This window comes from Hoplias malabaricus, chromosome 16 (assembly GCF_029633855.1).
Source record: "Hoplias malabaricus isolate fHopMal1 chromosome 16, fHopMal1.hap1, whole genome shotgun sequence".
Lineage (NCBI taxonomy): Eukaryota > Metazoa > Chordata > Actinopteri > Characiformes > Erythrinidae > Hoplias > Hoplias malabaricus.
In genome coordinates this window covers 26,139,082-26,150,448 of record NC_089815.1, presented here as the reverse complement: position 1 = coordinate 26,150,448, position 11,367 = coordinate 26,139,082, and the positions used below count along the sequence as shown (strand labels likewise).

Here is an 11,367-nt window from a genome sequence, read left to right as displayed (position 1 = left end):
TACTTGAATGAAGAAGACGGTTTCTTGGAAGATCAGCAGGTTCCTTATTTGGAGAGCAATCACAGAAGGCCTCCTGCAGACTCACTCACAATGACATACTGAAAACCACAGTTTACATACACTTTTTGGGGTGAGATCATCTCGCCCCTCCTATTTTTTAAATTAAGTTGCATTCCATAGAACCCCAATTAAAATGGTACCCTTATCTTCTAGAGATGCAGTGTATCATAGGAGCCCAATTAAAAAGGTATTCTTATCTCCTAAGGATATCTTATCATGCTGTACCAAACAATCTCATGCTACCATTCTCCTTTTTCCCCACAGAGTTCAGGCCTGACTTTTAGACTCAAGTATCCCTTTGACCATTTTAATATTTTTTGCCATAAAACTCAGGGACCTGCAGGTTGTGGGTTCGATTCCCGCTCCGGGTGACTGTCTGTGAGGAGTTGGTGTGTTCTCTTCGTGTCCGCGTGGGTTTACTATGGGTGCTCCCACAGTCCAAAAACACACGTCGGTAGGTGAATTGTTGACTCAAAAGTGTCCGTAGGTGTGAGTGTGTGTGTTGCCCTGTGAAGGACTGGTGCCCCCTCCAGGGTGTATTCCCACCTTGCACCCAATGATTCCATGGCTCTGGATCCACCACGACCCTGAACTGGATAAGCGCTTACAGATAATGAATCAATATTAATTAAGCACTTTTGATATCACTGTGCTGGAGGAAATAAGGACGTGTTAAGAATTGAAATCTAACAGAGCATTTGCAATCAGAAAGTAGTTTATTAACCTTAAGGTGGTCAACACACAATAGCACAGAGCACTATGTGAATGTGGACAAAGAAGATGTTTTCACAGAGAGTTTATATAGGTAGTTTATACGTCATAAGAATAAGATAATCACTCTAAATTTCTGCAAGCTTATTTTCCTTAGAGACATCCCAGTTTGATAAACAAGATGTAGGACAAAATGTTTTGTTTTTGATAAAGCACTGATCTCGAAACTGACCTGACATACACTTTTTCTGAGTTGCGTTGATGGTTAGAATTGAATATACAGACAAAACAAACAGACAGGGTCTTTCAACAGAGACATATAAAAATGTCCATTACAATCACAAGCAAATTTACAGCACTTATTAGGTTATATATTACTATGCATAAATGATTCAAAAACATGTTTAACTCTAACAACTGTTTCATGAATTAGGTTAGTAGATGAATCCTCTTTATATAATCCAATGTGCAGTAACAAAAATAAATATCCTGGTAAAAGTATTAAATAAAACCTTTATAAACTCAGTGTCTTGTCTGACTTTCATTTACCAGTGTGCTCTTTACTTGTTAGCATTATGATCATGTTGTATTAGTTAAATACAGCTCGAGAGAATGAACAAATCACATATTTGTTTTACAAGAAGTACCACCTTTTCTGGAAATGAGGTTTATTTCATTCCTTACATAAGTTTTTGCGAGACAAACTACATGTCAGTTAGGATTGTATGTTGTGTGAAATTGTGTTTATTTCTTTGACCACGTAGAACACATTAGATGTAGAAGTGCAGACAAAAGAGGAACCTGTGATTTGTTCACTGTCTTGAACTTTTATTTAACTGACAGATTTCCAGTGTTTTCAAATATCAACTTGACTGTATTTTATAAACATTAACAAATTTCATATCTGCAACACATTCAAAACATAAATACATTGGGACAGGGTAAAATAAGAGCGGAAATCTATAAAGTTTGCAAGAGGTTCTGCGTTGTTAGATCTTTGTTGCGTTTTGACAAATTTCATTAAGACCCCAGAACTGTGTTAAAGAAACAGTACGCATGATCTGGGCTTTTGTCTTCTTAGTCTGCCCCTATTTTTTTCCAGCACTGTCCTGGGGAAGGAGTAAGTACATAGTGTACTCTCTGCAGTGCTGAACACAAAAAAAGCAAAAACAGAGGCTCTGTTCTCCATTTTACAGCTCAGTGGAGCGTCAAAATGAATTTGAAGCTGTAATTGTAAAGTAAAATATTACGTACTGTTCCTTTAACTTATAGAAAAGGTGTAGAATATGTCTCTTATCAGCTAAAACATCCTTGTAGGGAGTGCTTCTGCTCTGTGTTTTCTTTTTTCCCCCGTCTGTGAGAGCTACTCAACACAAGTAGCCACTGTGGTCTACTAATGAACACAATCACGTATTATCCAATGTTTGACACTTCAAATAACTGGACACAACAAGATCCTGCTGAACATACAGACTACTAGTGGACACTAGTGAACTCTACTTGAGATAGCTGGGCATTGCTGGATTTTACTGGACATTACTGGATTTAGCTACACACTATTGGATGCTACTGATCACTATATACTACTGGAATTATTCTGTATTCTTGGAGGTATTTAGGCTTCAATTTCTGAATCTATTTTGATCAAGGCAGTGGCTAAAACACGACTTCATCTCTCAGGCTGAAGGAAGCTGCAGTAGAACCGTGGTCTGTACCATGGAATGTACGTAATAAAACGTAATGTTATTATTCAAATTTCAGTCGTTCACCGACTTTCTCCGAGACAGACGCACACTGCTCTACTCTCGAAACTCTGCGATTTCTGCGATGGATTTTCCATTTTTTCCTCGTGGGCTCAGTCTGCGTCCAGTGCTGTACTTCACTGGATTCACCACCGCAGCTGTAACTGCCTGCGTTTTTCTTCACAGGAGGCTCAAATCGAAGCGGTCAGCTGAAACGGACCACTTGGAGGGTAAGTATCTTTTCTCCCAAAACTTCACTCAGTAATTATACTTAGCGAAATACTTAAAAAATGACAGCCCCGTGGGCTTGTGTCTTGTTTAACCCTTTGATAGCGTTAGTGTGTTTGCGGAGCCGTAATGGCGTGCATCGACCAGTTAGCGGCAATGCTAACCTTTTGAATGTAATTTTCTGAGGGTTTGTTGGACTTCTAAACTCACAAGTAGATGCGGCTGTGGACTAAAGTAATTTGTTATATTTTGTTTAGTGTGTTATTGCTTCAAAATGGCAAAACATTATGTGTTTTAACATTTTAGTTATTTGTTTCCATGGCAAACGGCCTATGATTCGAGTACGTGTCGATACCCGGATATCCAGTGTCGATTCTTAGAATCAGTTCAAATGCTCTGACGCCACATAAAACAATGGTGTAGAGTATTTCTCTCTCTCTCTCTCTCTCTCTCTCTCTCTCTCTCTCTCTGTCTGTCTATATATATATATACATTACACAGAACCCGGAATGCTACTATTTACATGTTGTACAGGCTTTTTCTGAAGTCAGCTTCGACTGATTCTACAACAACGTGTATGTCCATTTTCTGACCACAATGAAATTCCTACATATCCTGTCGCAATTTTAATAGAATATTTAGATTAAACACTGGAAATAAATAGGAATTTAGGACAAAAGCAGCGAGTTGTAAATAAAATTACCACTTCATTATTGTATTTGCTAAAATGTTATATCCATGAAAATGTACACATGCTGCCACTGCGTGAACATAACTGCATTATTAATAGTTGAATTAGAAAGAAATGTAACCAATTTTAGTTCTGGCTACATTACTATTTTAGCCATGAATCTTATACAGGTTTTTTACATTGATCCTACATATGTACTGACAGAAACAAACCATATTTGTGTGTACAGAAAGAGAGTTACAGGGGGATGCTCTTTAAGGAAGTGAAAAGGCACCCCCTCTTAATTCTGGCTACGTTACTGTTATAACCATGAAACTTATACTGGTATTTTATATAGATCCTACATGTGCTTGGTGTGGACCTGATGTTTGGGTTATGTACCAAAAAAGAAATTACTACAAAATTCTCACCTTACTACCTTATGTTTGGAAGGGAGGCTCGCTACCCTTCAGAAGTCCCTGAGCACTACCAGGTTGGTGAATTTGTTTCAATTACATTTTGAGTAATTGAGGGGTATCTGGGTATGGTGTACTGTACGCAGAACTGGCATTAAATAGAAACACACCACATCTTAACACAATTTCTGGATTCCAGTATGTCATGTGACTGATATCAGCCAGGTATACCAGAATGTCTTGCATCAGCAGTTGTTCAGTTGTTTTAGAGGAATGTTATGTTGTATGTGCTGATTCTAGCACTTTTCAATCTGGCCTCATTGCCCTGGTCTTTTTACACACATCGCTTTAGTGTTTTTCAAGAACAAGAAGAAGAAATGCAAGCTGCAACCAGAGAGCTTGTCCCAGAGAAAATTATATTTGTAACTCTAAAATTAAGATAAGTTGAGTCATCAGGACATAATTCATGTTTGCACTTTACATCTGTCAATTGATGAAGCCCAGAGAAGTCGGCAGCGTTTCTGGACTTTGATATTTGATTTCCACTGTGCATAGTAAAGTCTTAAATGTATTTTGAATGAGCAAAAAGTGTTGTTATTGATGAGATTTGGTATTCCTAAGATTGTGTGGTGTTATTCATCACTGAAGCATGTCAAACACATTTTATTGGACATTCCATATACATTTATAAACATAAATATAGTAAAAATCAAAGATTTGTTTTTTAAAAAAAAGTTATGGATTACCACCATATGGATAATTAAACAAAATTTAGGTTCCTTATATTTATTGCTAATCATTTATTGTACACCTGCACACCTTGTTGAATTCAACACTTTTGCACATTGTAGTATGTAATTCTCAACTGTGTACGTGAGCTTAATTGTCTTTACTGCAAAATGTTCCTATATAACAACAATGTATTATGTCACTGCTTTAAATGTTCATCTATTTGCTTCTAGGTAGACTGTAGTGTTGAGGCCGTCATTAGTGAAGAGGCAGTGTCAGAGGACATTAAACGAATGGATGAAATAAAAAACATGGAAAAGGAAATGTTGAAAAGGTGCAGGACTCCACACAGCGGAGGATAACGTCTGGCATGCCCAAGTCATACTTTAAAGTTGGAGACAGGGTGTGGAGGCAGAACAGAAGAAAACAGCAGAGGAAGGGTGGCAAGCTGGAAGCCAACTTCATTGGACCTTTTTTGATCCCAGACAAACAGGGCAAGAGTACAGACCTGTTGGGGGAAATGGTGCTGTTTTCCTGAAGGTAAACATGGATCACCTACAGCTTGCCAAAGACCAGCTGCCACGTATTCCACACAAGCTTGCAGCACCAGCCATATCCCCTTCAGTGTCAGCAGCATCACCAGCAGCATGGTCTTCTCCAGCACCACCAGAAGCAGTGTCCTCTCCAGCACCTCCACCAGCAGTCTCCTCTCCAGCACCACCACAAGCTGTGTGTGTGTGTGTGTGTGTGTTGGGTCAATTCTCAGCATTTAGGTGCGACATTTGACCAAGGCTTTTTCACCATATCGTCACTATTCAATGAAAAATATCTCCAAAATAGCAACTTTACAGGAAAAAAATCTTACTCTAAAAATGTCATTTTGGAGAATTTCTATTGGTCCATTCATGTGTTCAAATGATGTATTAAAGTTAAAATGGCCAAAAATTCAGATACAATTTTCATTGGACAGTGCGGATGTGCTTGCCACAAAGTAGCATGTTAACTGGTGCTATTAGCTTAGCTGTATAATGCAATATGAAAGTGCCTGTGTCTATTTTTCCTCCACACATTTATGCAGGTTTCTATTCATCTGTAACTCATCTGTCTATATGTGTTCTTGTGGAGCCATCTGGTGGAACTTCTAACAAGAATCTGCCCTGAAGGATGCCATTATTTTACACTCTTTAAATAACAGACATACACAGATGATTAAGTCAGTTTTGTTTTATTGGGGCTTTTAATTTCAATCCCAGATTTTATAAAGAATTATTTATCATTCATTCAAACCTATATTCCTTATAGATAAGGCATTCCTTTTATAGATGATGTTTAATCCTTTTTAACTCCCAAAACATAGATTTTTCAGCTCATTCTGGCTTCAATTCAAGCCTATACCACAACAAACGGAAGGCTTTTTTGCTTCTGGTTTTATGAGGCAGATTGGCTCTTTTTTCCCCGTATACAGGCGCCATGTTAAGCCGCTCAAACTTTCTCATTCATTCTCCAAATGAAATCAGCCTCCTCTTCATTTATGTAGCTTTTATGTTACAATATATAGGTTTGAATGTTATGATATTTATACTGCATCTCTGTGTGCAAGGTGCAGACTGCTTCAATCTATCCATTTCCGAGAAATGAGGTTGAGTCACAAGGTGCTGCATGCACTTCTTCACTTCACACACAAACTGGGAAAGGATCTCAAGTCAGATTAATAATAACACTAACACAGCGCCTTACATCTCTCTATTAGAAAATGATGGCTGCACTTCCTTTTATAGCTCACTATGTAATTATACAGTCACTACAGTCAGCAACCCTTCCTCTTGCTCTAAAACCAAATAAGATTCAAGATCCAGTGGTGGTCTCCATGACATCTATAGAGCGTGGGAGTAATGACAGATGTCCTCATACAAAGTATGAGAACAAGTGTTTCTTCGTCTCAGCCGTGGACATGCTGGTGCCTGCTGCAGACCAGTCCCCACGCTGGACTCTCCCAGCTCTGAGTCAAAGGCAGACACTTCAAATCATCCCCTTCTTTACAGACTCCTCCTGAGGAAAACAACAAACAGTATGATTAATATTCTTCATATTCTGAATGTTATATATCTTCTTACATTTTGTATACAAATGAAAATAGGTTTATCTTACCTTGTCTGTAATGTTGCCAGTTGTAGGCTACTCCTTCAGCTGGTCTTGGTATTCCAGAGCTTCTGAAGCTGAAGATAGAAAAGTAAAGAATCTGAATACTCAACTGTATCGAGATCCACATAGAGAAAATAAACATGGGGAACATGCAGGCAAAGAGTGTTAAAATACTGCAGGAGTTGTTACCATAATCACACAGTTGGCGCTCCCTGCTCTCTGTCTCGGTGTGGAGGCTCCTGTCAAACACACATAGAGAAAAATAGAAGGAGGACAATGGCTAACACAGGATCACACATGCTTAAAATATCTTTCGCATCCACACAAATAACACTATATATAAAACAGCAGTCAACTACAGAAAAGTGATTAACTGGAATGTACGTACGGGGGCGGTGTGGTGGGGGAGCTGTGGTGCTAGAAGACGGTGGATGACATCACGGGAAAGGTCTCCTCATTTGATCCCCATTTCAGCGACTGGAACCTAAACACAGTGAGCGACATTCCCTGCAGACAGAGAGGAAGAGTCAAAGGTCAGGCTACTCATTAAGACGTGCTACATATTACTGCCAATATTTACATCACTAAAACACAATCACATATTCAACCCACCTTGCGTCTCACAGCATGGTCAGGAACAGAGAGAAAAGAGAGAGACGAGGAACTTGGGTTAGAATTAGCATTAGCATATATTTTCAAACTCCTTACAAATACTAAAGCAGTGGGTGAAGAACAAGAATGAGATTAAAAACAGTTTTACACAGTGAATTCTTAAGTTTCTATGAGTAAAAAACTGTGATGTAAACACAGATTGCAAATGCTTAATTATAGAGAGAGAGAGAGAGAGAGAGAGAGATGATGGTGGAATGTCCGTGACACCTGTAAAAAAACCACACATTTTAATAAAAATGTAAAATAACAGTTGTGTACAAGTAAAATGACTAAAGCAGAATAAGAACATCTGTCACAGAGTAAACTGTATGCTACACAATACACTAATTAAAAAGTAAGTAGAATGAAAGATGCATTAAAGGATACAGTAAAAATGTGGTTCAGTGGAACCCAGGTGGTGGTCCAAGAGGTCTGGAAGCTAGCTGTGGAACCACTGGAGTCTCAAGGATATGGGTGCTGCTGGACTCAGAAGAACGAAAGCACCCATCCTCGATAGTGACGCCTCTGTACGTCTTGGACACTTTGGTTTGCTGGAAAAACACACAGAAAAACAATGAATAAATAAGGTACAAGAAGTCAGAATATCAAGAGTAATTGCTTATTTAGTGAGAGTACATTATCAGGAAACTCTTACAAGAAACTGTGAGCGGGTCACAGAGGTGATGCTCGACTCTGTGCTGAGGTTGGCGGTCAGCACAGAAATCTGGCGTCCAACGCACTGAAAGAGCAGAGGAAGTGTTTTATCACAATTACTCCACAATCATTTTGCCACTGATCACTGTTTGGTGAAAAGCTCCACTATTGAAACTGGTACTAGCTTTACCTTAATGTAGGCCACAGCCTTCACAGTGGCAAAGTACATGGGAGGGAGCTGTGAGTCCTGAAAAAGAGATAGACCTTTTATTTTCACACTGCACAAATAACAGACAGATTTTCCTCAGTGCCGCTGAGGTTGCAGACAGCTAATTTTCCATTCAGCTGTTTGATTAGCACAAAGCTAGCACTAGCACACAGACCTGGAAAACAATGCTTTAATTATAATTCTTAAAGCAGAAGTAAAGCCATTAAAGAAAGTTTATCAAGTCGTGAGTTATTATCTTTAAACTATAAAAGCATTGACAGACTGATGAATACCGTAAAAATACTTTCCATTCATTTCTATAACATTACCTCTGGAAACAGGTGGTAGAAGTCATTGGTGAGCACCCACCAATGTTCACTTTCCAGGCCTCTATACACAGACTTGTGCTGCATTGTCACCTCCACTTGCTGTGAACATTAAGAGAAAGATAATGAACAGTAATGACCCATGGAGAAAGAATAATAACTATGGTATTATCACTCTGTTCTTAGATGTCCACTCTTAATACATAAATAAGTACAAACCTTTTCACCATTAGAAAAACTCTGAGAGATAGTTGTGGCCTGCATCCCGTGGACACGCAGAACATACCCACAGCTCTCCTGTTGGACCAGAACAAAGAAAAATGAGAACTTTAGGGACAACCAGAACACTTCTAATTAAAAGCTTGAGAAACTAAAGAATAATAATTTTGTCTAAACAGCAGACAGGCTGTATTTCTCACCTTCAGTGTCAACCGTGGTATGATCCACAGCCGGCTGGAGGGCCCCTGGGCATCTGGTGCAATGAGATCCTGAATAAGAAAATATATTTGCTGTTAAATATGAAATTCAGAGCAAGTAGTACTATGTTGTCTGAAATCTATGGATGGTTTATGATGTGGTTTTACCTCATAGCTGTTGTCAGCCACTGACAAAGTAACAGGCAGCTCCTGTAGTTCTGTGGTCAGATTAAAACAACAGAATAAACACATTCATCATTACAACAGATGAACTAGCAACATGTAAATAGTAGCATTCCGGGTTCTGTGTAATGTATATATATATATAGACACAGAGAGAGAGAGAGAGAGAAATACTCTACACCATTGTTTTATGTGGCGTCAGAGCATTTGAACTGATTCTAAGAATCGACACTGGATATCCGGGTATCGACACGTACTCGAATCATAGGCCGTTTGCCATGAAAACAAATAAGTAAAATGTTAAAACACATAATGTTTTGCCATTTTGAAGCAATAACACACTAAACAAAATATAACAAATTACTTTAGTCCACAGCCGCATCTACTTGTGAGTTTAGAAGTCCAACAAACCCTCAGAAAATTACATTCAAAAGGTTAGCATTGCCGCTAACTGGTCGATGCACGCCATTACGGCTCCGCAAACACACTAACGCTATCAAAGGGTTAAACAAGACACAAGCCCACGGGGCTGTCATTTTTTAAGTATTTCGCTAAGTATAATTACTGAGTGAAGTTTTGGGAGAAAAGATACTTACCCTCCAAGTGGTCCGTTTCAGCTGACCGCTTCGATTTGAGCCTCCTGTGAAGAAAAACGCAGGCAGTTACAGCTGCGGTGGTGAATCCAGTGAAGTACAGCACTGGACGCAGACTGAGCCCACGAGGAAAAAATGGAAAATCCATCGTAGAAATCGCAGAGTTTCGAGAGTAGAGCAGTGTGCGTCTGTCTCGGAGAAAGTCGGTGAACGACTGAAATTTGAATAATAACATTACGTTTTATTACGTACATTCCATGGTACAGACCACGGTTCTACTGCAGCTTCCTTCAGCCTGAGAGATGAAGTCGTGTTTTAGCCACTGCCTTGATCCAAATAGATTCAGAAATTGAAGCCTAAATACCTCCAAGAATACAGAATAATTCCAGTAGTATATAGTGATCAGTAGCATCCAATAGTGTGTAGCTAAATCCAGTAATGTCCAGTAAAATCCAGCAATGCCCAGCTATCTCAAGTAGTGTTCACTAGTGTCCACTAGTAGTCTGTATGTTCAGCAGGATCTTGTTGTGTCCAGTTATTTGAAGTGTCAAACATTGGATAATACGTGATTGTGTTCATTAGTAGACCACAGTGGCTACTTGTGTTGAGTAGCTCTCACAGACGGGGAAAAAAGAAAACACAGAGCAGAAGCACTCCCTACAAGGATGTTTTAGCTGATAAGAGACATATTCTACACCTTTTCTATAAGTTAAAGGAACAGTACGTAATATTTTACTTTACAATTACAGCTTCAAATTCATTTTGACGCTCCACTGAGCTGTAAAATGGAGAACAGAGCCTCTGTTTTTGCTTTTTTTGTGTTCAGCACTGCAGAGAGTACACTATGTACTTACTCCTTCCCCAGGACAGTGCTGGAAAAAAATAGGGGCAGACTAAGAAGACAAAAGCCCAGATCATGCGTACTGTTTCTTTAACACAGTTCTGGTGTCTTAATGAAATTTGTCAAAATGCAACAAAGATCTAACAACGCAGAACCTCTTGCAAACTTTATAGATTTTCGCTCTTATTTTACCCTGTCCCAATGTATTTATGTTTTGAGTGTGTTGCAGATATGAAATTTGTTAATGTTTATAAAATACAGTCAAGTTGATATTTGAAAACACTGGAAATCTGTCAGTTAAATAAAAGTTCAAGACAGTGAACAAATCACAGGTTCCTCTTTTGTCTGCACTTCTACATCTAATGTGTTCTACGTGGTCAAAGAAATAAACACAATTTCACACAACATACAATCCTAACTGACATGTAGTTTGTCTCGCAAAAACTTATGTAAGGAATGAAATAAACCTCATTTCCAGAAAAGGTGGTACTTCTTGTAAAACAAATATGTGATTTGTTCATTCTCTCGAGCTGTATTTAACTAATACAACATGATCATAATGCTAACAAGTAAAGAGCACACTGGTAAATGAAAGTCAGACAAGACACTGAGTTTATAAAGGTTTTATTTAATACTTTTACCAGGATATTTATTTTTGTTACTGCACATTGGATTATATAAAGAGGATTCATCTACTAACCTAATTCATGAAACTGTTGTTAGAGTTAAACATGTTTTTGAATCATTTATGCATAGTAATATATAACCTAATAAGTGCTGTAAATTTGCTTGTGATT

The 11,367-nt window shown here is 38.5% G+C and overlaps 1 protein-coding gene across 2 annotated transcripts; it reads right to left on the bottom strand.

Annotated features, from left to right (window-relative positions):
* Nucleotides 1-5,775: 5,775 nt before the first annotated feature.
* LOC136671278 (uncharacterized) lies at nucleotides 5,776-10,347 on the bottom strand. 2 transcript variants are annotated; one of them, XM_066646928.1, is made up of 13 exons: nucleotides 9,982-10,347; nucleotides 9,733-9,776; nucleotides 9,122-9,171; nucleotides 8,957-9,025; nucleotides 8,757-8,834; nucleotides 8,541-8,639; nucleotides 8,194-8,250; nucleotides 8,005-8,088; nucleotides 7,311-7,900; nucleotides 7,087-7,205; nucleotides 6,888-6,937; nucleotides 6,705-6,772; nucleotides 5,776-6,605 (listed from the first exon to the last, which is right to left on the bottom strand). In XM_066646928.1, coding segments are annotated over exons 1-9 (633 nt in total). In that variant the 5' UTR covers nucleotides 9,984-10,347; the 3' UTR covers nucleotides 5,776-6,605; nucleotides 6,705-6,772; nucleotides 6,888-6,937; nucleotides 7,087-7,205; nucleotides 7,311-7,750. The 2 variants fall into 2 exon arrangements, with proteins under 2 accessions (XP_066503025.1, XP_066503024.1); XM_066646927.1 differs by having other exon boundaries at nucleotides 9,733-10,347.
* Nucleotides 10,348-11,367: the final 1,020 nt, after the last annotated feature.

Coding starts and splice junctions, on each gene's coding strand:
- LOC136671278 (XM_066646927.1), bottom strand. CDS start 9,964: ATGTTATTATTCAAATTTCAGTCGTTCACCGACTTTCTCCGAGACAGA. Junction 9,172..9,732: donor TGAAACGGACCACTTGGAGG/GTAAGTATCTTT, acceptor ATCTGACCACAG/AACTACAGGAGCTGCCTGTT. Junction 8,251..8,540: donor TCTACCACCTGTTTCCAGAG/GTAATGTTATAG, acceptor TCTCTTTTTCAG/GACTCACAGCTCCCTCCCAT.